Raw genomic sequence first — 25,590 nt, forward strand, 5'->3', positions numbered from 1 at the left:
ATAAAGTGTTACCACTAATAGGCATACACGTATGTATCAGAATATGTTCTAGTGATTTTATTTGTTTGTTTGATAAACTCATTTCTCTCTTTCTCATTAGGACTGTAACTAGAGAGGATTCTATATGTGACAATGGCTTCATCCTCCAGTCCAGTTCCTACAGTGCAGTCAGCCATCACAGCTCAGTCTCAGAGTTCTGTTAATTCTACTGTACTCAGTGGAAGCACATTTCATGGCCCAGTTTCCTTCACCACTGACTCGAAGCATAGAGGTAAATAAACTAATACTTGCTTTATCAGATTCCCTTAAGATACTGTGATAATGTATTAAAAAACAATGTTCACTGCACCATCTGGAGGTGGTTATATTACATTTCCCCCTTCTCAATGTTAAACTACACTGAATAATGATCTTTTAACAATTTAAATTAGATGTGCATTCTATCGCTGTTAAGAGAAGGGTCATCCCTGGGATTTAGTTTTATTCAACTTGGATTTTTTTTTACAACATTTCATACATTTTCAGAATAATCGATAAGTACATGTTATATTTTAAAGACCTTTTATTATTTTGTATTTTTTTTTCTCCGGATTTGGACTCCTATTGTTCTCAACCTCATCAATGTCATATTGGAAGTTGTTTGAAAATTAATCAACACATAAGTGGTTATAAAATAAATCTTCCGAATGCTCATGGCTGCAAATTTAACATTTATGACAATTTTCTAATTTTTATGTGGTGATGTGTAATATAGTAATTCTATACTTCTGTTACAAACTCATAATTAAGAGACAATCCACAATTGGATGTATAGAGATGAGAGTTATATCATCTAAAGTTCAAGGCATTGATGCTTGCTTACAGAACAACCACCAGCTCCACACCCCACTATCTAAATTCACTACTTCAGACGTAAGTGCCCTCCAGAAGTATACATTCTGCGGGTGATCGGTACCTCGTGGTGCCATCTCTTAGAGGCACAGAATCATTGTCCCGGACCTTTACCGTAACTGTTCCCTACTGGTGGAATGACCTGCCTAATTCCACCTGAGCGGCTGTGTCTTTAACTTCTTTCAAAAAACAGCTAAAGACACATCTTTTTCTTGAACAACCAACCAATTCATACTAACGCACTGCTTTCATGCTCTTTAAAAAAAAAAGTGCTATGTGTTCTGCTCTAAGCTATGTGACACTTGTCTTACAGGATTTTTGTTGGATGAATTATTTCTATTGTTCTCCTCATTTGTAAGTCACATTGCATAAAAGCAATTACATGACTGTAAATGTAAAGAAATCATTTATTTATGATGGATTTTGAGTTATATTGCCTAATGGATCCGTGAATTGAAGTTTTTTAGGTTAGTTGATTTGACATGTATTTGCCAGCTTTATCTCCAAATTCAAATGGCTGTTGTCTGAGTTTTAGTATTTGTTCAATTCTTGTTTAGTCCTGAAAGTGCGTTATTGATTCATTCTGTAGACCCTTGAGCAATGAGAAGGTCCAGTCTCTTTTCTTCATCCTGTAGATGTGTTTGTCTTGCTGACTGTTCTTTCTTTCTATAAGAGCATTATGATATTATTTTGCCTCTCATGACAGATTTAGCAGTTTCCCATATAGTGCGCATGCAGATATTCCTTTTTTTGTTGCTTTTGATTACAAAGGATGCCTATCCTGTTTAAAAAAGTGGAGAAAATCAGAGAGCTGTTGTAAGACCAGTAAATAAATTTAAAACTCTTGTTTTGTTTTTCCATTATTTGTTCAGAGTCTCTCGTGTGACCTTCTTACCATGAAGTACCGTGACGGCTTACTGTGTTTTGTTTCAGTTTATTTGAAAAAGAAAGTCCATGTGTCCTGTGTGGTTGAGGGGTTAGCAGTTGGGAGTTAAGGGTAGTTCAGGAGACTGTTGGGATGGCCACCAGTGTGTGAGAAGTTGCTGTGGGGAAGGGAGAATTTATGGCACCTTGGTCACTTAAAGTCCCTTACCCAGTGGCTGGGTTCCCCTTCTGTCACTCACTAGATGTTGTGTTGATGAAGTGACACTAGGGGTTGCTCTTGAGAGCCCGAGACACCTTCAGATCCTTCCGATTTATTCTTCGGAGCCGAGCGGTCGTGTTACAGAAGCTGAATACCACTGCTGTTCCATTCACCTTCCTCTTCGTGCCTGGCTGTTGGACATAGGGCGCACTGCCAGCGGTTCCTCTCCACTCTGCATTTCACTCCAGATCACACCCCTGGGCGCTTCAACATCGCTGTGAAGAGTGATTTTCCCCTCTAAAAGAGTTTATTTTCTCTAAAAGAGTAGACACAGCTGCATAGAATGTCTTTATTAAGACGCATCTTTTTAAATATAACGTTCCACCGTTAAGTTGTTTCTGAATGCGATCGTTACCTCTCCGCTCTAGATGGTCACAATCGCTGCCGCACGTGTCTGGGCTCGGAACACGTTGAGAAAGCGTTTGTGGATGGTTCATGTTTTCACTGCGAGAGCATGACCATGGCAATGTTGTGGTCGCGGCTTTCTTTTTTCCGGAAGAAAGCCACTTCAGCTGTCCCCCGCATAGGTCCTTCTACCTATGGGTATGAGACCACCCCGGTTGACGCTGAAAGCGATTTGGGGGCTTTAGCGGGTCCGGTTCCGCCGAGTATATCCACACGGACCGCCCGCTCCCCGGTACGCTTGTTTGCCCCCGCCCAGTTCTGGGATGAGACAGACGGCTCGCTTCAATGCCAGCCTAACGTCTCTCCCGGAACTCGTGATGGTGATGTCTGACGCTGAGGACTCGACCGGACTGCCACCTTCGGGTATGGCAGCCTGGTCTGAGGCTGAAGCGGAGCTGACCGCCATGCTTGCCTGGGCCGCTGTGAGTGTGGGGCTTGAGTGTAACCCTCCCCCCGCCCCGAACACTCGTCTAGACGACTGGAATTTGTGTTCGGCACGCCGCTCGTGGCCACACCCCCCTCCAGTCCCCTTCTTCCCGGAAGTGCACGATGAGCTGACGTGGTCGTGGAGGGTACCTTTCACTTCCCGAACAGGATACTTCAGCTTGTCTGCTCTCACTACCCTCGATGGTGGGGCGGCTGATGTCATGATACCCCAGGTGGATAAGGCCCTCTGAGCGCCACCACCTGGAGGAATCCTCTGGCACTCCCTTCCCGGGCCTGTAAGGTGACATCGTCCCTGGCGACGAAAGCTTACAGCGCCGCTGGTTTCGCTGCCTCCACCCTGCACACTATGGCCCTCCTCCAGGTACACCAGGCCAAAGCACTGAAAGAGCTGCACGAGGGTAGTTCTGATCCTGATGTGCTGCAGGAGCTGCGCTCGGCGACTGACCTCGCCCTACCTGCGACTAAGTTCATGGCCCACGCACTCGGGCAGACGATGTCCACACGTGTGGTCCAGGAGCACCACCTGTGGCTAAACTTGGTCAAGATGAGGGAAGCGGACAAGGCACGGTTACTAAATGCACCCATCTCCCATGTCGGCCTCTTCGGCGACACCGTCGAGGACTTCCACCAGTAGTTTTTGCCGGTGAAACAGCAGACATGTTCAAGAGTGCACACCCTGTATGTTCGTCCCCCTGCGGCAACCCAAACTCGGCTGGCTCCACCCAAGCCCAGCCCTCGGCCTCGCCGTAGAGCCCCCCGCTACTCGGCCGGCCACAAAGACCCCTAGACAGGCTCCCAAGCGTCCTTGAGATGAGATGCTCAAGGAAGAGAGGACTGCAGGAACTCCGCAGCTGGTATCCAGACCACTCCTTCCCCCGGTGGGAAAATGGGGAGCTGGTCACCATTGTGGATCCTTACTGGCCCACACAAAAAAGGATCTTCTCTCTCCTTCTGCACCTTCTGGCACCCACTCCCAGACCACTGGAACCTCCATGTCTGGTCCCTGGATGGGACGAGGTAGACTTAAGCGGCCTTCGCTCGCAGTGGTTAACACGATCACTCAGTCCAGAGCCCCTTTTTAGGCAGCTCCACCCCCTAAAGTGGCGTGTCTTTGCTGAGTGGTGTTCTTCGCGAAATGGTAAGACCCCCAGAGATGTGCAGTCGGGTCAGTGCTTCCTCCCTGCAGGAGAAGTTGGAAGGGTGGCTGTACCCCTCCACTCTCAAGGTCTTTGGCAGCAACGCTGTCCCAGGTAAGTCCTCCGGCAAGCACAACCTGTTCATCAGGTCCCTGAGAGGCGCCAGGAGGTTGAACCTCCCTAGACCACGCATCCCTCCCTCACAGGACCTCTCCATGGTCCTTCTAGGCCTACTGGGAGCCCCCTTCGGGCCAGTTGTGGGTCAGTTGAAACTCTTTGCCTTTGAAAATGGGTCAGTTGAACTCTATGCTGTCTCTTCAAAGACCACCCTTCTGACACTGCTCACTTCCATCAGAGGGTCAGGGACCTTCAGCCACTCTCTGCTAGTGAAGAGTGCCTAGAATTCGGTCCGGGAGACCCTCACATGATCCTGAGACCCCAACCGGGCTACATGCCCATGGTTCCCACGACCCCTTTCTGGGGTCAGATGGTGAGCCTGCAAGCGCTTCCCCGGAGGAGGCAGACCCATCGTTATCATTGCTGTGTGACCAGTGTGTACTTTGCGCACCTATTTGAATTGCACACAGAGCCTTAGACACTCTAGCCGCTCTTCTGCTTCAACAGACAGTGGAAAGGGAACACTCTCTCCCACAGAGGCTTGCCCACTGGATCATGGATGCCATTTCTCTGGCTTACCAGACCCAGTCCATGCCCACCTCCTTGCGGGTTAGAGCACACTCCACGACAAGTGTGACATTCTCGTGGGCATTGGCCAATGCCACCTCTCTAGCAGACATCTGTAGAGCAGCAGGCTGGACAACACCTAATACCTTGGAGATTCTGTAATCTCCGGGTTGAGCCGGTTCATCCCGTGTTCTTTCAGGATCGAACAGGTAAGTACGTTTCGTTACACGGACAGATGGCCGGGTGTATCGCTTGTGTATAGCGCCTTTCCCCTCCAAGAAGGTGAAGTCATGTGCTGTTTCCTCCCATGAGTGTTCCCGATTTGTGAACCCTAGATGTTCTTCCTCCTAGCCCTCTGACTCACGAATTCAGTGGAGGAATTACCACAGGCTGAACTACACTGCTGTAGTGGCCGGGACCTTGTCTCGGCTCCTTAGTGCAAAAACCTGATTAAATCCACTCCCCAGGGCTCCTTTATACCCGTATGTTGGGGGAATGGTATGCAAATTTAGATCGCCAAATCGCCTACTTCTCATTGGCCTTTTCTCAAAGATCTGAAGGTGTCTCGGGCTCTCAAGAGTGACCCCTAGTGTCACTTCATCGACACAACATCTCGCTCTCTCCGTCAGGGAACGGAGGTTACGATAATAACCGAGAAGTTTTGTGAACTATATTTAAAGGGGCCACAAAACATCCAGACATGTTGACCGGTATCTTTTTGCCGACCTTTCACAAGTAGCATATATCCTCATTAAATATTTTAAATGTGAAAGTAAGAAATCGATGATGGCAAGTAATTCAATGAAAGTAATTAAAATTATGGTTGTTTGTTACCAAATTAAACAAAATAAAATAAATTTGTAATAATAACTGTGGTCCTGTTTGTGTAGTACAATGGGTCAAATCAGTGTTTTATTATGGGAAAACCATAATATCATTCCTGCCACGGCAATAATTAGTTTCTCCTCCATTTTGTCTTCGGAACTATTGTTTGGTTGGAACCAAAGTTTACACTGTTGAGTTCTCTCGATTTTGCTAGAGCGGAGCACTTCTATATTCCAATAGGTTTCCTCTGAACCGCGTCAAAGCTGATTACCATAATGTTGCCTGCACTCGAACTTTCCTTTGATGCCCCTACCGCCACAAGACTCGCCGCACCACTTCTCGCCACTGAGAGATGCTGTCTGCCATAGAAAATTAATGACTTCCAGTCGATTTGATGCTCTCGACGCCTCTGGTCTGAATGCACCATTATTCATTGTGAAACTGTGTTTTCTTAATGAACGAATCACACTGAATGCCAAGACGTTTAATGCACGGTCGGCCACTGCATCACAACTGACCATTGAGCTGCTTAAAATTAAATGTTTTTCATCATATTTCCACTTACCTAAAATATTAGGATTATTAGGCAGCAAAATCTTTTATTTATAATTTAATTAAATACTTTTACTAGACATTTACTCTTCAGTGAAAAATGTTGTGTTTGAAACTAAACTTCAACTAGTTGAATTTAGTTGGTTATGTAGTTTTTAATTTTCTTTATTTTATTTTTATAATCCACCAGGTATCTTTTTCACTTTTTTTTCATTGACATTTCTGAGGACAATTCTGCTACATTTATAAATCAATATTATTATTATTATCAATGTTTTATCAATTCAACAAGAGCTCAGTCAATGGATCTTTGATTGTTTTTTGATGATTGTATAATGGTTGCAGATTGATGTGGCAGGTGCTCAAGCTAATATTAAATATTTTTATCAGCAGGCATCACCTGCTGCAAGACACACAGGTACACATGGAGTTTAGGTGCACACATCTGCGATCAAAACAACCACAATGTGCCGTTTTCTGCAAATGATCTACTAGAAATGTGTGACTGTGATGTCCCGTGTAAAATGCACTAATAATATTATCAGTGGGCTTTTCCAGTGTTGTGGATGAAGTTTTTGCTGTCAAATCGTGAGATGTAACTTCTCAGTGAGTGCTATTACTACTGTGTTGACACATTTGCATGTCTATGCATTTTCACAACACTGTTGGCAGATTTAAACATTAGAATAATTTTAGATAAAACTTCACTAAACTGAAAGGACAAATTGAAAATTAAGAAAAAATATAAATATGATGCTATAACACAGCTGTTCTCTTTTCAATTTCAATTAAATTTAAAGTACTTTATTGGCATGATTGTGTGTACATACAATATTGCCAAAGCAGTAATACACAAGACAAATACTGACAAGAAAAAAGTAATAGTAATAATGAAGTTGTACCGACTAATAATAAACAGAATAAAATAAGGTGCTGAGTAGTGAATAAAATAAAATAAAGATAATAATATCAATGTACACTATAGAATATAAATAAAACTGAACAAGTAATTATGTACACTGTTGCCCCTTTATTATGTTGATCTAGGCAGTGAAAGTGATTTAGTCATTGTTTGAATGGAGGGGAAATGCAACTAATCATTGAAATGTCAACAGAATTAATTATGAAGTGTGTTGGAGGACATGCCTATTAGAAAATATTTGTTTATTGAGTGATGTCTTCATACACTCATAGCATATTGTTCTGAAACAACTTTGAAGTTTTTTCAGCAGGAAACGAAACATGATATATACAGTATAGAGAGAGACGAAATGCAACAGATGTATGTTTTTATTACATTTATGTTTATCTTAGTTGTGAAGGATAAAATAGGCTTAAAATTTTGATATGACACAGTGTTGACCTTACAGTTACAATTTTATTTAATATTCAGTAACAGGTTCATGAGTACTCGGACTCGATTGGTTAAGGTCTCAGACTTAACTCAGACTGGACTAAAGTGGACTCAAACCCAACACTTCCTTGAACCACATCCTATATTACTCTATTACAATTCTTTATCTTCACGTGGTACTCCTGTTGTCATTTCGGTGAGCTCCATGTGACAGGGAGTCAGAGAGATTGTCAGCATGTCTGAATCTATAAGTGTTACAGACATCTGTAAGTTGGTGATCTTTTCATTAATGTGGTTTGAGTTATTGGCATGCCAAGTTGACTAAAGAGATTTTAACAGTAAGAACTGTACATTTCTTCTGCTACTTACACCAAAAAGAATAAGAGAGTTTAGAATAGCTAATAATGTGTTAGAGGATTGTTTAGAACTGTAATATGACCTTATTGTAATGCAGTATGTAGCACTTAAAAGTATAGAAGTTTGCACAGTGAAAGAAACTATATATGGATTAAAGAGAAAATGTTTAATAACAGTAATGTACATCAGATGGTTACAATTTAGAGGTAAAAGTTACAAATTAAATGTATGAAATATGTATATGAAACCAATATGCATACAACCTGAGTTGAATAGAATTAGAGATGGAAAGAGAGAGAGAAAGAGTAGAGAAAGAGATGCCATTGAGGTTTGGGAGAATGGCCTAATGACCTGTTACCCAGCTGCCCAAGAGGAGAGCTAAGAGGGAAGAGTAAGGTGGTGAAAAATAGAGAAAGAGACTTGAGAGAGCCTAGAGCATACTGTAAGTTACAATCCTCTTTTATCCTTTCTTGACCATGTGAACAATGCCAGACCTGTTATATTTAAACTGACCAATCAGTAGATCCTCTTTTAACCCCACTGTACTTACATTTGTCAACTATTTGCAACTTTATGCAAAGGAAATGAGGGTTGTAACACAAATAAATTATTTCTTTGTTAATTTTCAATCCTACATACGATTGAAGAGAGTGAGATCTCAGCAAAACAGCTGATAAGTGCGATACCCTCTGATGAGATCGAGTTGTTTGGAGTCAACTAATGTGATGTGACTTTAGTGACTGTCACTGCAGTTCTTGTGAAACTGTAGGAGATTCGCTCTGGAATAATCTGTCATATAAACTACTTTCTGATCATTTTGTTCTATGTTTAGATTTCCAGGCTGTAATCTAACTAATGAGTGCTGTGAAAGTTTGTCTTCAGTTCTACAATCACCAAACTCCCTGAGAGAACTGGACCTCAGGAACAATGAACTGCAGGATTCAGGAGTGAAGCTGCTCTCTGATGCACTGAAGAGTCCTCACTGTACACTGGAGATATTGAGGTCTGTTATTTTCAGTAGAAATAATCAGACTATGAAACAATAAATGGCTCAGTGACTGTCACAACACTTCTTCTCTAACTGTGGAGGATTCAATCTGGAATAGTTTGTTGTATTAAACTACTTTCTGATCATTTTGTTCTTTGTTTAGATTGTCAACTTGTAGTTTCACTGGTCAGTGCTGTGAAAGTTTGTCTTCAGTTCTACAATCATCAAACTCCCTGAGAGAGCTGGACCTGAGTAACAATGACCTGCAGGATTCAGGAGTGAAGCTGCTCTCTGATGCACTGAAGAGTCCTCACTGTACACTGGAGATATTGAGGTCTGTTATTTTCAGTAGAAATAATCAGACATTGAAACAATAAAGGGCTCAGTGACTGTCACAACACTTCTTCTCTAACTGTGGAGGATTCAATCTGGAATAGTTTGTTGTATTAAACTACTTTCTGATCATTTTGTTCTTTGTTTAGATTGTCAACTTGTAGTTTCACTGGTCAGTGCTGTGAAAGTTTGTCTTCAGTTCTACAATCATCAAACTCCCTGAGAGAACTGGACCTGAGTAACAATGACCTGCAGGATTCCGGAGTGAAGCTGCTCTCTGATGCACTGAAGAGTCCTCACTGTACACTGGAGATATTGAGGTCTGTTATTTTCAGTAGAAATAATCAGACATTGAAACAATAAAGGGCTCAGTGACTGTCAACACTTCTTCTCTAACTGTGGAGGATTCAATCTGGAATAGTTTGTTGTATTAAACTACTTTCTGATCATTTTGTTCTTTGTTTAGATTGTCAACTTGTAGTTTCACTGGTCAGTGCTGTGAAAGTTTGTCTTCAGTTCTACAATCATCAAACTCCTCAAGTCTGAGAGAGCTGGACCTAAGTAACAATGACCTGCAGGATTCAGGAGTGAAGCTGCTCTCTGATGCACTGAAGAGTCATCACTGTACACTAGAGATACTGAGGTTTGTGTTTGCAGATTCATTACTACATTGGAATATAAGTTATGAATTTTTTGTGGTTGATAGCTGTGGTTATGGTGAATATGTGGATGGACTCCATCTGCTGAATCTGGTTCCTCTCAAGGAAATCAAGTCATTGTGATTCTGACATCACAGTTCAAAATGATCACAACATTACTTTTTGAACAAGTTGTGGAGCACTCAAGGAAAAACTTCCTAAGATGTTTTTTATGTACTATATTTATATATCAATATTTATGTATTTGCTCTAAAGTGTTCTAAGAATAACTACCATTTAAACTAAGCAGCCATTGTAGCCAAGTAGTTTTGAAATGTTTACTGCAAAAAGTTACAATTTATCTACAAGAAATGAAAGCATGTTTTAAACAAAGTAAAAAAATCAATGAAGAATGATGTCTCTTCATAGGGTGGCACAGTGGCTCAGAGGTTAGCACTGTCTGCAAGAAGGTCCGGGCTCAACTGGGCCTTTCTGTGTGGAATTTGCATGTTGTTTGTGTGGGTTTCCTCCAGGTTCTCCGGTTCCCCCACAGTCCAAAAAGACATGCAGGTTCAGTTAATTGGAGACTCTAAATTTCCCAAAGGTGTGAGGGAGAGTGTGAATGTGTATGTCTGTGATGTTCTGGTCACCTGTTCTGGGTGTTTCCCTGCCTTCAGCCTGAGACAGCTGAAATAGGGTCCAGCACCGCCCGCAACCCTGCATAGGACAAACGGACAACATTTTCGTGAATCAACAAAAAACTACAACAAACAAACCTCAAGTGCAGTGTACAAAAGTGAAATATAGACCTAAATTCAAAATTTTAAAGGATTTCTGTTCCTTTGGTAAATAGGGAGCAAAAGTTTTCAGTACACTGAAAAAGCCCTAGAAATGGCCGACTCCCTGCCCAGTGCTCTGAGTAGTAATCTAGGGAAGGTGCACTAAATTAGTTCAGTCACAGTGTACTTCAAAGACCTTAACAGTCACCAGGGACCTGATATATAAATGTTACATGCTCAAAAAATTAGCACTTAAAATGCATTTGTGCATGGAACTACTTTCTTACATGACAGATCAGAATCTGCCATTGCAGGTTCAAAACAAATTATGGGTCCAAGCCCTCATTAGTAATTCTCTTGTCTAAAGACGATATTTAATAGTTAGTAAAAATCGTCTCTCCACACTCAGCTGAGCCCTACACTACAACCCCTACCCAGACCCTATCACCAAATCACTGCACCCCCGCCCTGGGCCTCGCCACCCACATCCTGCCCCCCTGCACCTGCATCCTAGACCCCACCGCCCAGGGCCTGGACCTCCACACCCTGCTCTCTACCACCATCAGCAGCACCCTACACCACAGGACCATTTCTCCTGGCACCACAACCACAGAAGACCCAGAGCAGCTCCAGTGAGGAACAGCGTCTCAGCAGAACAGCAGGCCAGCCACATCCACACCCCCACCGGCCCGAGCAACAGGAGCAGCCTTGAAAGGACCGAGCCACACCAACCTAGTAGAGATTAAGGACCTTCTCAAACTTATATGCACATGTCTGGAACAGTAGTTGTGAGTAAAAGAGATGCATACAATAGATTTAAAAAGATAGAGAATAGAAAAAAGGAAAAAATTTGTTTACACATGTATACTTTGATACTATGTTAGACTTGGGTTTGTATTACTCTAGAGCATTATTACGATTGTAGAATTGTTAAAGTTGTTGAAAAAATTTGATCATTAACTATTACAATGTGGAACATTCAGGGTTTTAATTCATCCAGTTTTGGTAACAAAACTCAAAACTTAGATTTTAAGAAAAACACATCAAACACGGACCTAATAATACTACAGGAAACTTGTTGCAGAACTGATAAAGTCACTCTTTGTCCCTCAGGATACTGTGAAACATCTCTATCCTCTAGAAAGCATGAAAGAATCACATGTGGGTGAGATTCAGGGGGCATCATAATCTGGCACAAACAAGAAATTGATAATTACATCCAAACAATTAAAAAAGAAGAATCACACATCTGGATCAAAATCAACAAGCACCTTATCCAAACAACAAAAGACGTGTTCTTATGTGTTCTTTATATTCCTCCCACTGAATCTCCTTACTATAATGAGAACATCTTTGAATCTCTCCACAGTCAAATTAACCACTTCCAGGCCCAGTGAAGTGTGTTGATTTGTGGGGATCTAAATGCCAGAACAGGATCCCTTCCTGACTACACTACAGAAAATGGGAATAACCGTATTTTTGGACAGAACTTCCCACAAAACATAGTAAACTTCCCAAGGTATAATTCTGATGCCCAAGTGAATAAAAACGGTCTGTACCTCGTCAACAGCAGGGTGAGGGGGTATTATCTGGGAAGGTACACCTACAGTTAATTTCATGGTTGCTCAACAGTAGATTACATGATCACACATTTAGATCTATTTTCTTTCAGAGCATTCATGGTCAAACCATTAACACCCCTATCAGATCACAGCCAAATTACAATTTATCTAAAAAGGACAAAATATTTAAAAATAAATTCACTGCCTAATAAGCTGTACAAAATTAGAGAGAAATACAGATGGGCGCAAAACAGCACAGAAAAATATGTGAAAGCAATGGACCATCCAAAAGTATGCTCACTTATAGACAACTTCCTCGGCAGAGTTTATCTTCACAATGGAGATGGTGTGAATCTGGCCGTGGAGAACATAAATGATATATTTGATTATTTGGCAACTTTATCTAATCCTCTAAGAAATACCATAAAACGAAACAAGAGAATGAAAAATGGTTTGATTTAGACTGTAAAACAGGAAAAAATTAAGACAATTATCAAATGAAAAACACAGACAACCAAACGATGCAGATTTGCGCCATCAATATTTTGAGGAACTTAAACAGTATAAAAATACACTCAGAACTAAGAGAGAACAGTGCATGCAAAATCAGCCAAAAACCATTGAAGAATCTATAAATTCTAACAAATTCTGGGACAATTGGAATTCCCTGAATAAAAAACAACATGAACAAACAGCCATACAAAATGGAGACACCTAGAAAAATCATTTTGAACAACTTTATAGCGAAATAAAAATGAACCCAGAACAAACCCAAATATATGAAAAAATTATCAATATGGAACATACAATTGGTAAATACCAAAACCCATTAGACTACCCCATCACAGAAAATGAACTGATTGATAAAATCCAGGCCCTAAAACTCAAAGCAAATGGACGAGATGGCATCCTCAATGAAATGCTGAAGAACACAGAGCACAAATTAAGATTGGCCTAAAACTAAAACTGTTCAACTTGGTTCTGAGTGTTGGTCACTTCCCTGACACCTGGACTAGAGGACTCATAATGCCCATTCCCCGTCTGTCGCTCACTTTGACATTGTGTCGAAGAAGCGTCACTTGGCGTCGTGACGAATATACCTCTGATCTATGAAAAAAGGCCAATGAAAACTTGTCAGACAGAATTTGCATGTCCCGCCCCAGGACATACAGGTACAAAGTGGGGAAATATGTCTGTTTCATTCAGAAATTTTCTTTGGAGCCGATGGTCGAGTATGCAGTGAGCTGAGAGTCACACACCTGTTCCTCTTACCTCTGAGTGATCTGATGTTGGATCTACGGCACACTTCAGCGGCTTTCTCCTTCTCTGCATGGCAGTGCAGTTTGCCACTGGGCGCTTCGACAGCGCAGTTAAAGGAGTTATTTCTCTAAAATAGTTATTTTCTCTAAAAGAGCAAATACACAGCGGGTGTTGAATGTCCTTTTCAGGACGCATCTTTATAAAGCCTCTCGCTCATCCACTCACACTACCCTCGACGGCGGAGCGGCCCACAGGTACACGGCGATTCCCCAGGTGGATAGAGCGGTTGCGATCCACCTGTTCCCCGAAAATGCCACCACCTGGTGGGGTCACCCTGTGCTCCCCTCCAAGGCCTGTAGGATGACGTCTTCACTGACCGCCAAAGCCTACAGCGCCACTGGACAGGCCGCTTCCGCCCTGCATGCCATGGCCCTCCTGCAAGTCCACCAGGCCAAGGCACTTAAAGATCTACACTTGGGTAGTCCTGATCCCGACATGCAGCAGGAACTGCCCTCAGCGACCGACCTCAGGGCCACGAAGGTCACAGCGTGGTCACTCGGGCAGGCGATGGCCACACTCATGGTTCAGGAAAGACATCTGTGGCTGAACTTGGTTGAGATGCACGAAGTAGACAAGACACGCTTCCTCGAGGCACCTATCTCACAGTTCGGTCTTTTCGGCAACACCGTCGAGGACTTCGCCCAGCAGTTCTCAGCGATGAAGAAGCCGAGTTCATCCTCTTGCGGCTTCTAAACTTGCAGCTCCGCCTCAACCCGGGCCCAGCTCTCAGCACCTGCGTCAAGCACCCCGCAGGAAGCGCACGCTCCCCGTCTCACGGACCCCCTCGAGGACCCAGAAGGATCCCAAGCGGTCCTGAGACGCCTGACCCAGAGACCAAGACGTTCGCTACGGAGCTGGTAAGACCACTCCGTTTCCCGGTGGAGAGCCGGTAGGAGAATTCTTTTTTAAATTTATTTCATTTACAGCACCGCCTACGGGCTGCGGTACCCACATTCTCAATAACAGAGCTATTAACTTTGTCTCTTGGTCACCTGGCCCACAAATGCCGTTCTCACGGCACTCTGCCGCCACACTTCAACAGTCCCGGCATGCTGAATGCGGACCCCTCGCCTTCAGCCCCATGACTGTTCCCCGGCCGGCCGGTTCTGACAACTCCAGAGGATGCCTCCACCAGACCTCCTCCTCAGTCACTAACCCGCCCCCTGCTGGATGTGTGGAGCAAGATAAGTGCTTTGAGTCTTTTCTCAGCACCAGAACCTCGGGACGCACCTTTGCCTCTCGACGGCGTACTACCTGCTCCGCCCAGCTGTGAAGCCCCGCCGGGTATGTAAAAAAGAATCGTCCCGTTGGTGCCCCTAGCACGGAGCTTGGATGCATGGCTTTCACTTCCCAACCCGTTAGGCTGGCCAGCCAGGACCATCCGACTCAGTTACGCAATTCAGTTTGCCAGGCCCTCCTCCCCTTCGGGGGTGTCCACTTTACCACAGTACACGGCGAACATGCCAAATCCCTGCACGTGGAAATCATGACCCTCTTACTCAAAGACGTGATTGAGCCTTTTCCTCCAACCGAGATGAAGAAGGGTTTCTACAGCGCTTACTTCATCATACCCAAGAAAGGCGGTGGCTTACGACCGATCTTGGACTTGCGAGTTTTCAACTGGGCTTTACACAAACTCCCGTTCAAAATGCTCACGCAGAAACACATCATAACTTGTGTCCGGCATCTAGATTGGTTCGCAGCGGTAGACCTGAAGGACGCGTACTTCCACGTCTCAATATTGCCTCGACATTGACCCTTCCCACGGTTCTCGTTCGACGGCCAGGCGTATCAGTACATTGTCCTCCCCTTCAGCCTTCAGGCCAGGCGCCATGGTCCCTTTAAAACTTTTCCAGAGGCTCCTGGGGCATATGGCGCCCTCCGCAGCGGTCGCGCCGCTGGGGTTGATGCATATGAGACCACTTCAGCACTGGCTCCAGACTGGAGTCCCGAGACGATCATGGCACCGCGCACACCCCCGCCTGCCACCAAACATTCAAACCCTGGACAGACCTCTTCTTTCTGAGGGCAGGAGTCCCCTTGCAGCATGTGTCCTGATGCGTCCTGGTCACGATCGACACCTCGAAATTGGGTTGGGGCACCGTGTACAACGGGCATACAGCCGCGGGCCTTTGGAAAGGGGCCCAGCTGCGCATGCACATCAACTGCCTAGAGTTGTTGACCCCGCTGGTTCAGGGCAAACACGTCTTGATCAGATCAGACAGCACCACCGTGGTAGTGTACATAAATCGCCAAGGCGGCGTACGCTCCCGCTACATGTCACAACTCGCCCGTCGTCTCCTCCTTTGGAGCCAGCAGCAACTCAAGTCGCTGTGCGCCACTCACATCGCCTGCAACCTCAGTGTTGTGGCAGACATGCTATCATGACAACGCTTGCCCAGTGGAGAGTGGAGGCTTCACCCCCAGTTGGTCCAGCTGATTTGGGAATGGTTCGGCAAGGCTCAGGTAGACCTGTTCGCCTCCCAGGAGACCTCCCACTGCCCGCTCTGGTATGCCCAAACAGAGGCTCCCCTCGAGGCAGACACACTGGCACACAGCTGGCCCAAGTTGTTAGTTTAAAGCCATTTAAAGCTATTTCCTAAATTTAGTAGTGTATTAGTAATATGAGTGATCACAGAGTGCTGTTGAATGCAAACACTGACTGTCGCTGCCTAAATTCACGTTAGCAACTGGCTCATGTTACACACAAAATGGTCTTTTACCACCACTTGCTGGCTAAAATATGTAATGTCACAATATAAATGTAAAGAGAGATAGCTTTTAACACATCTGCACTGCTCTTACACTTTAGTTTAGAACAGCACGAACACAAGCGAAGTGATTCACACAATGAAGTGTCCGAGCGCTTATGGCGTGAGACCATCACGGAACGTCCATACTCATGGAACGTCTCTCATCCAATCAGAATCGAGGACGGGAACTAACAGTTGTATATTATACATTATATTCAGCATTACATAGTAGATTAATTTAGCACTATCATTATCATTTTCATTTTCTCTTACGCAGAGCAGATCACTCTCACATGTCAAATGGACATTTGAAACCTTGTTCTGAAAAGGCGCATCTCTCTCTCTCTCTCTCTCTCTCTCATCGCTCATTGTATTACCTTTGCTTACATGATGAGGTGGAAACCATCTAAAACAGTTTAATAATAGCCTGACCTGAGGTTGATGTAAGACCTGAAGACCATGCCGAGACTGCATAGAAGAAATCCATTATTGTACCAGTTCCCAAGAAAACCTGTCTGAAGAGCTATAATATTTCCTTTACGAAAAGCTTCACTATGATGCTGCACTGTGCTAAGCGCTTTTGGGAACAATCCTGCATTGTGACCAGCTGTGAATATGTGTGTAACACGTCAATGAACATTGACCAGAATTTATAGCCTCGACTGGTGAGATCATTAGATGCACCTGTGGCCAGGCTATAAATAGACGCGTCACCAGCGTGTCGTCAGATCCGTTTTCTTCAGAGCAAACTGTGCTGTGTGTCTCACAAGCCTGTCAGAAACTTTCTTTCCTCTGTTAGGATTTAGAATTTGTTGGGCAGTGCGCAGTGAACCTTTTCTCCTTTCCCTCTTTCTATATATATATATATATATATATATATATATAAAATAGAAAAGAAAAAGGTGGACAAATGTCGGAGAAGCAAAGCAAATGATGCGTGTTAACCTGTCAACGTTCTATGACTGTCAGGGACACGCATCAATGTTGTTTTGTTTGTTTGGGGGAAGAGCATGCTGCTCTCACGTTGGGGCAGGGCAAGTGCACGCATTGCGACCTACTTTCGGGCGAAATGCTTCGCGCTCGCCTCGCTTACTTCCGGGAGTCAGCGCCCACTCTTTCATCGTGGGGCTCTTGCATATATCTGGCTGAGGAGCCAGAGACGGCTGCGTCCCGATCGCTCGCTCTCCTCAGATCCAGCTGAGAACGCTATATTAGTCCCTTCCTTTCTTTGATGACCTCCATGACGAGCTTTCTCACTCATGGAGGAACCCATATACTTCCGTGTTCACGTACCCTCGATGTCTTTATACTCGAATATCGTGAGTGCTGAGACACGGGGGTATTCAATGATGCCGCCAGTCGAAGAGATGCTTGCGGACTATCTCTCTCCGGGTTTGGCATCATCACTCAAGAAACCCGCTCTCCCCACTAAGCCATGCAGGACTACCTCCATGCTAGTGGGGAGGGCTTATCAAGCGGCTTTTCTGAACTATTTATCTCTCTGTGCGACCAAGCAGACAGCCCGTGCCATTGGTCAGTCTATGTCCGCTTTAGTCAGCACGGGGAGGCATTTATAGCTTAACCTTTCAGGCATCAAGGATAAGGACAGAGTTTTCCCACTCGATGCCCGGTTTCACCTTCCAGTCTCTTCAGAGACGCCATGAATAAGGTTATCTCCAGATTTCAGGAGGCGAAAAGCCACGAGGAAGCCTTCGGGCAGTTTTTTCCTCGCCGCACTCAGGGGGGCGGGGCCGTCGGCCACCCAGTCCCGCCTTGACTCTGCTAGGCAGAGTGTGGCGAGTCGTGCTCCCCCTCGTAAATACTGTGGACAGGCTCATCAGCAGCCCCGAAGCAGGACCTCAGGGTCGTGATTTCTAAAAGAAAGAAACCCTGACGGTCTTGTACCCAGCTTTGTGGGGGTGGTTCCTCTTGGGACGGGGCGCGTGTACCATCCACTTCGGCCCTCCCGATACCCTCACGAAACCTCTTCATTCCCGCCGCCTTTGGTGTTTCGGGTGACAGAGGCTTCCAACAAAGACCGTTGCTTCCTGCATTTATCCAGGATGCTGAACACTCGACATCCCCTCAACAGGAAGTGTCGAATTTGATACCCATCTCAGAGAACCTGGCAGTGTGGAATTTTTTATAGCATTTCTATGTGGGTTCTGAACACAGTAGAATGAGGCTACAGAATTAAATTCGCTTGCCGCCCTCCACGTTTCAACGGCGTGGTTCCCACTACCGTGAAACCGGAGCAGACACGTCTACTGTGGAAAAGCTGCAAAATCTCTTGGTCAAAGGGGCCATGAACGTGTTCCCCCTTCCAGAGAAACAGTCAGGCTATTACAGCAGGTACTTCCTGGTCCCCAAGAAGGGGGTATTGAATCCAATTTGAGATCTTTGAGTCTTGAACAGCTCGGTCAGGGTGTTCAAGTTCAAGATGCTAACTGTCAAGACGGTCGTGTCTTGGATCCAACATTACGATTGGCTGATCACGATCGATCTCATGGACGCATATTTCCATATTGGAATTCTGCCATAGCACAGGAAGTTCCTGAGGTTTGCTTTCGGGCGCGAAGCCTTCCAGTATCGGGTTCTTCCATTCGGCCTAGCCCTATCACCCCGCACATTCACGAAATGCATGGATGCAGCACTGGCTCGTTCGCGACTCCGGGGCATCCGCATTCTGAATTACATAGATGACTGGCTGATCTTAGCGCAGCTCCAAGAACTGGCAGTTCAGCACAGGGATATTGTCTTAGCTCATCTGGTTTCTCCGGGTCTTGAGACTCAACGTCAAAGAGCGTTCTCTCTCCCACCCGGAGAATCACCTATCTGGGGTTATATGGAATTTGATCACGATGCGGTCACAGTTGTCTCCCGCTCGTATCACGTCCATTCAGAACACCCTGAGCAAACTCAGGCTAGGTCAAGGTTGCACTGTTCACCAGTATCAACAAATACTAGGTCTCATGGTGTCTGCGTCCACGGTGATCCCTTTGGGCCTGCTCCATATGAGACCGTTTCAGCTGTGGCTAAAAGCCAGGGGATTTCGTCCAAGGGCCAGTCCCCTAGGGCTAATAAGGGTTACGCGCCGCGTGCTTCGTTCCCTTGCTATGTGGTACAGACCCCGGTTTCTTTCCTTGGGTCCCTCTCTAAGTGCGTCTCGTCAACGCAGGCTGCTAACAACAGACGCCTCCATGACGGGCTGGGTAGTGATCTTAAATGGTCGTCCAGCTCAAGGGGATGGGAGGGTCATCAGCTCGGTTGTCACAGTAACTAGGCTAGAGGGGTCCCTCTGCAGCAGGTTTGTGATGTGGCAGGCTGGTCCTCTCCACACACATTCATCAGATTTTATAGTTTGGATGTTCATGCTACTCCGGGCTCTTACGTCCTTGAGTCGACATCTCAAGCTCATGCCTGAACAAGTTTGTGACGCGGCAGGCTGGTCCTCTCCGTGCACATTCATCAGTTTTTATAGCAGGCTCATGCCTGAACAAGTTCGTGATGCGGCAGGCTGGTCCTCTTCGCATACGTTCATCGAACTTTATGGTTTAGATGTTTATGCGACTCCGGGCTCATACGTCCTTGAGTCGAAATCTCAAGCTCATGTCTGAGACCTCTCGCGTTCTTGTGAGCACACTTCACAACCATAGGGGTCCTGACAGCCCCAGTGCAGCGACGTGGGTATTGCGTTCCCAAAAGCACTTAGCAAAGCGCAGCATCATAGTGAAGCTTTTTGTAAAGGGAACGTCTCGGGTTACATGTGTAACCCTTGTTCCCTGAAAAAAGTGGAACGAGATGCTGCGCATCTTTGCCGCACTGGGACGTCCCAAAACTGCTCTTCAGAAAAAGATATCTGATGACACGCTGGTGACGCGTCTATTTATAGCCTGGCCACAGGTGCATCTAATGATCTCACCAGCCGAGGCTATAAATTCCAGTCAGCGTTCACTGACGTGTTACACACATATTCACAGCTGGTCACAATGCAGGATTGTTCCCAAAAGCGCTTAGCAAAGCGCAGCATCTCGTTCCGCTTTTTTCAGGGAACAAGGGTTACACATGTAACCCGAGACGTTTTTCGTCCTGCTGCATTGACATCTATTGTCATTAAATTTGTAAAACATATGATAATTGATATTTGACCCTATAGACATAAGGGATCACATGGCAGTATTTATGCTGTACAATATGTGCCTAAAATGTGAAGCATGTCACACTGCATCCTAACCCCAATGCTTGAAAAACAGTTAGAGTAAAATAAAGAACAAAAAGAAACCTTTATGTTGTATTGTTAAAAAGCTCTTGAGTGATCCATTGCAATCTGTTAAGGGATCTCAACAAATGAATATGCATATACAATGTATGTGAAAATATTAAAACGAAGCTGGCAAGCCTATGTGAATACTGGGTTCTGAGATATTTTGCATAATTTACCATAATGTAAAACATTGCATCATTTTGACAGATTAAAAAAAGACAAATAAACATTTCATTTTCCAATTTTCATTACAATCATATTTATGTGCTACTGAGTACGTAGATCTATGTGACTTTACCTGAAAAAGCATGTAATAACAGCTTTATATACAGAATAATTCTGTAAAGTTGTGATTTGTTATTGACAGTTTTCAGTTAACTAGTTATTTCAAAAATATTATAAATTTAGGTCTATAAGTAATTGGACAGTGACACAATTTTCATAATTTTGGCTCTGCATGTCACCCCAGTCAATTTGAAAATAAGCAATCAAGACTTGACTGAAGTACAGACTATCATCTGTATGTTTGATGCACATACCACCCTTTTCAGGGGCTGAAAAGTAATTGGACAATCAACTGAGAAGCTTTTTTCATCATCAGTTGTGGGCTGTTCCCACATTCTTTCTGGTGGACCTTCTTGAGTCTCCTCAGAAAGAAGAGACGCTGGTGAGCCTTCTTGATCAGGGTAGAGGTGTTGAGGGTGCAAGAGAGGTCCTCAGAGATGTGGACACCCAGAAACTTGAAGCTGGTTACACGCTCCACCTCAGTCCCGTTGATAGAAATGTGTGTGTGTGCGTTTAGACTTCCTGAAAACCACAATGAGCTCTTTGGTCTTCTTAATGTTGAGAGCCAAGTTGTTGTCAGTGCACCACGATGATAGGTGCTGGACCTCCTCCCTGTAGGCCATCTCATCGTTGTTACTGATGAGACCAATCACCATAGTGTTGTCTGCGAACTTGACAATGGTGTTAGAGCCATGTTAGAGCCAATTTGCTAACACTTTAATTAATAACCAAGCCAGGGCACTGATTTAAAATCAGCTCTTTTAACTGTGTGGTATTTACTTTGGCATTATGTTAGGTGCAAATAACAAAAAAGAAACAAACTCACTGAATAAAATGGATTTTACAGATATTGATCCTGAGCATTAATAGACTGTAAAATAGTATTAGAAAATAAAGTAATGATTTAAAAGGGGGGGGGGGGGGAGGGGGGCTTGAATTCGTAGCTATGTCATCATATCAATATGAATAAAAAATAAAAAATAAACCATATGGACAAACTTATTCATCTTCCCCAGAGAATGACAAGAGACAACAAAATTTCAGTGTCGAGGGCTTATATATAATTAACTCCTGGCTCGATCATACACTGATGACCCAAAACATTATGACCACCTGCCTAATATCCAGTTGGTCCCCTGATGGTCCCCTGTGGCATCTGGCACCAAAAAACCAAGACATTAGCAGAAGATCCTTCAAGTCCTGTAAGTTGCGGGGTAAAGCCATCATGGATCAGACTTGTTGGTCCAGCACATTCCACAGATGTTCAATTGGATTGAGATCTGGGGAATTTGGAGGCCAGGGCAAGACCTTAAACTCTTTGTCATTTTCCCCAAACCATTCCTGAGCAATGTGTGCAGTGTGGCAGGGCGCATTATCCTGCTAAATGAGGCCACTGCCAAGAAGGAATTGTATTGAAGGGGTGTACCTAGTCTGCAACAATGTTTAGATAGATGAAACATTGACATCCACATGAATGTCCAGACCCAGAGTATCCTAGCAGAACATTGCCCAGAGCATCACACTCCCTCCACCAGCTTGTCATCTTTCCACAGTATATCCTGGTGCCATTACTTCCCCAGGTAAAGGGTGCACACGTACATAGCCGTCCACGTGACATAAAAGAAAATGAAGCTCAGGAAACCTTCTTCCACTGCTCCAAGGTCCAGTTCCGATGCTTGCATTATCAGCATTCGGCCAGGGTTTTTGTGGTTTTGGCCTCTAGAGGCCCCCATCATGCCTTTTGTCTAATCCAGTTATTATTTGCACCTGTGCCTCGTTTCCCTTGTTTGTATTTAAACCCTTAGTTTTCCTTAGTTCTTTGCTCTGTGTTTGAATGTTAGCACCCAGCCTCAGTGAAGCTGTGAACGTTTGTGGCTCCAGTTGGATTCTCTTGTGGTACTCTGTTTTGATACTCATTTATTTTTGGATTATCTTTTGAGGCCTTTTTTCTGCTGTACCTTCTTACCTTGTGGATTTTCCTCTTGACTTGGTGTATTACCTTTTTTCCTGGAATGACTTTTTGACATTGTGGATTTATATTTTTTGCCTGAAGATCTTTAGTTTTTACATTATTAAAACAACATCTCCAGTACTGCTGTGTCTGCCTCATCTTCTGGGTTCTGCTGACCACTAGTGGCTCAGTTGGCTAAGTGACTGTTTCCCACACTGGAGTCCCGGGTTCGAGACCAGGAAACACAGAGCCAAGATGAACCCAGAGGCAGTCAATCCCCAGGAGCTTTTTGCCATGCTGTCCCGACACGAGGGGTCTGTCCAACGTCATGAGGCCGCTCTGGCTCAGCAAGAGGCTTTGATGGTTAGACATTCTCAACTCCTATCGGAGATGCTGACTTCCATAAAGCAGATATCTGATTGACTTCCCCCGGCAACTGCTCCCGCCCCAGTACCTAATATTCAAGTGCCCGTAGCAGTTAACCCCCTGGCTGAACCTCGTCTTCCGCCTCCCCAACGGTTTTCAGGTGATCCGGGTGCTTGTAAGGGGTTCCTTACCCAATGCTCTCTCTCCTTCGAGCTGCAACCCTCATCATTTCCCACCGACCGGTCCAAGATCGCATACATCATCACCCTGCTGTCAGAAAAGGCCCTGGCCTGGGCCACTGCTGTGTGGGATGCCCAAAGTCCCTGCTGTGCCAGCTACTCTGCCTTTACTGAGGAATTCAAGCGAGTATTCCAAGGTCCTACCAGCGGTCCTGACTCAGCCAAACAGCTCCTGACTCTCCGCCAAGATCAGCGCAGTGTGACGGACTATGCCATCCAGTTCCGCACAGTAGCAGCAGTGAGTGGCTGGAATGACGAGGTGCTCACAGTGTGCTTTCTGAAGGGTCTCTCCGACGCCATCCAAGACGAACTGGCCACTCGGGAACCACCGGACGATCTCGAGTCCCTGATCAAGTTGGCCTCACGTATAGACCAGTGCCTGAGAGAAAGAGAACTCAACCGAAGACCTCTCGCTCTAGCTGCTATCGGCCCCAGCTCCGAGTCCCCACCTTTATCCCCGCTGGCTCCACCGGAATCCATGCAGATTGGACGCATCTCCCAGGCTGAAAGAGACCGCCGGATGAGGGAGCGATGCTGTCTATATTGCGGCAAACCGGGCCATTTCCGCTCCGTGTGTCCCGGGCTCCAGGGAAACGCACTGTCCCGTGCAGGCCTGGGGGGACTGTAACGGGAAACATAACCTCCTCCCATCCGTCCAACTCCCGTCTGCTCATCCCAGTCATCCTTTCCTGGGACAACCACGAGCTGCCCCTTCAAGCCTTGGTAGACTCTGGAGCCGCAGGAAACTTCATGGACGGAATCTGGGCAAAGGAGAATGGCGTCCCCTCTGAACCTCTCACAGACCCCATGAGGGTTACTACGTTGGATGGAAGCCCTCTGGGATCTGGACTTGTCACTCGCATCACTGCTCCCTTGCGATTTTCAGTTTCCAACACCAGGAAGTGATAAACTTTCATTTGATCCCCTGCTCAGAGTTCCCTCTCGTCCTAGGCTACCCCTGGCTGCACAGCCATAACCCTTACATCGACTGGTCCGTGGGCACTGTCAAGCAGTGGGGTCCTACGTGCCAAGCCACTTGCATCTTCCAGAGTTCCCCAAGTTCTCCTTCTGAGTCTCTAGAATCCATCGACTTGTCCCGAGTTCCCGAGTGTTACCATGACCTCAAGCCGGTATTTAGCAAACAGAGGGCCACCACGCTACCACCCCATAGACCGTACGATTGCCCCATCGACCTGTTTCCGGGCTCCTGCCCCCCCAGAGGTCGGATTTTTTCCCTATCTCCTCCCGAACGAGCTGCTATGGATACCTACATCAAGGACGCATTGGCAGCAGGCCTCATTCGTCCATCCACGTCGCCCGCGGTAGCAGGTTTTTTCTTTGTGGCCAAAAAAGGCGGTGGATTACGTCCTTGCATCGACTACCGGGGACTCAATGCTATAACCGTCCGCAACCGCTTCCCCCTACCCCTTATGGCCACAGCGTTTGAGCTTCTCCAGGAAGCAGCCGTCTTCACTAAGCTTGACCTGCGGAACGCATACCATCTTGTGCGGATCAGACACGGTGACGAGTGGAAGACCGCTTTCAACACACCTACTGGTCACTACGAATACTTGGTGATGCCCTTCGGCCTGACCAATGCCCCGGCTGTGTTCCAAGCACTCATAAACAATGTACTTAGGGATATGCTTAACATCTTCGTGTTTGTTTACTTGGACGATATCCTCATCTTTTCAAACTCCCTTCAAGAACACACTAAACATGTCAGACAAGTACTCAAACGCCTCCTAGACAGCCATTTGTACGTTAAGCCAGAGAAATGCGAATTCCATTCCTCCCGAGTACAATTCCTGGGATTTGTAGTGGAACCCGGTCAAATCCAAATGGACTCCAGGAAGGTAGAGGCGGTAGCGGATTGGCCCACCCCAAAGTCAGTTAAGGAAGTCCAACGTTTTCTGGGCTTCACAAACTTTTATCGCAAGTTCATCAAGAACTTCAGCTCAGTGGCAGCTCCTCTCTCAGCTTTAACCAAGGGTGGCAACGCAAGGTTTCTGTGGGGAAAAGAAGCTGAGACGGCCTTCCAAGGACTCAAGCAGCGCATCCTCTCTGCTCCCATCCTGACACTACCTATAGCGGGTAAACCTTTTGTGGTGGAGGTTGATGCCTCAGAGGTTGGTGTTGGAGCTGTCCTGTCTCAGAGTGGTGAAGACAAGAAGCTCCACCCTTGCGCTTTCTTCTCACACCGGCTTACACCGGCCGAGAGGAACTACGATGTGGGGGATCGTGAACTCCTAGCGGTTAAGATGGCATTGGAGGAATGGAGACACTGGCTCAAGGGGGCTTCTCAAACGTTTCAAGT

At 45.5% G+C, this 25,590-nt stretch overlaps 1 protein-coding gene across 1 annotated transcript in view; it reads left to right on the plus strand.

Annotated features, from left to right (window-relative positions):
* The first annotated feature begins 4,695 nt into the window (after nucleotides 1-4,695).
* The window catches only part of LOC127635501 (ribonuclease inhibitor-like), a 130,686-nt gene continuing 109,791 nt past the window's right edge, over nucleotides 4,696-25,590 (plus strand). The window contains exons 1-4 of the mRNA XM_052115590.1: nucleotides 4,696-4,771; nucleotides 4,907-4,916; nucleotides 8,628-8,798; nucleotides 8,947-9,117. Coding sequence (XP_051971550.1) covers nucleotides 4,696-4,771; nucleotides 4,907-4,916; nucleotides 8,628-8,798; nucleotides 8,947-9,117 — 428 coding nt within the window. The remainder of the gene's footprint in view (nucleotides 4,772-4,906; nucleotides 4,917-8,627; nucleotides 8,799-8,946; nucleotides 9,118-25,590) is intronic.

This window comes from Xyrauchen texanus, chromosome 43 (genome assembly GCF_025860055.1).
Source record: "Xyrauchen texanus isolate HMW12.3.18 chromosome 43, RBS_HiC_50CHRs, whole genome shotgun sequence".
In the NCBI taxonomy this organism is placed as follows: domain Eukaryota; kingdom Metazoa; phylum Chordata; class Actinopteri; order Cypriniformes; family Catostomidae; genus Xyrauchen; species Xyrauchen texanus.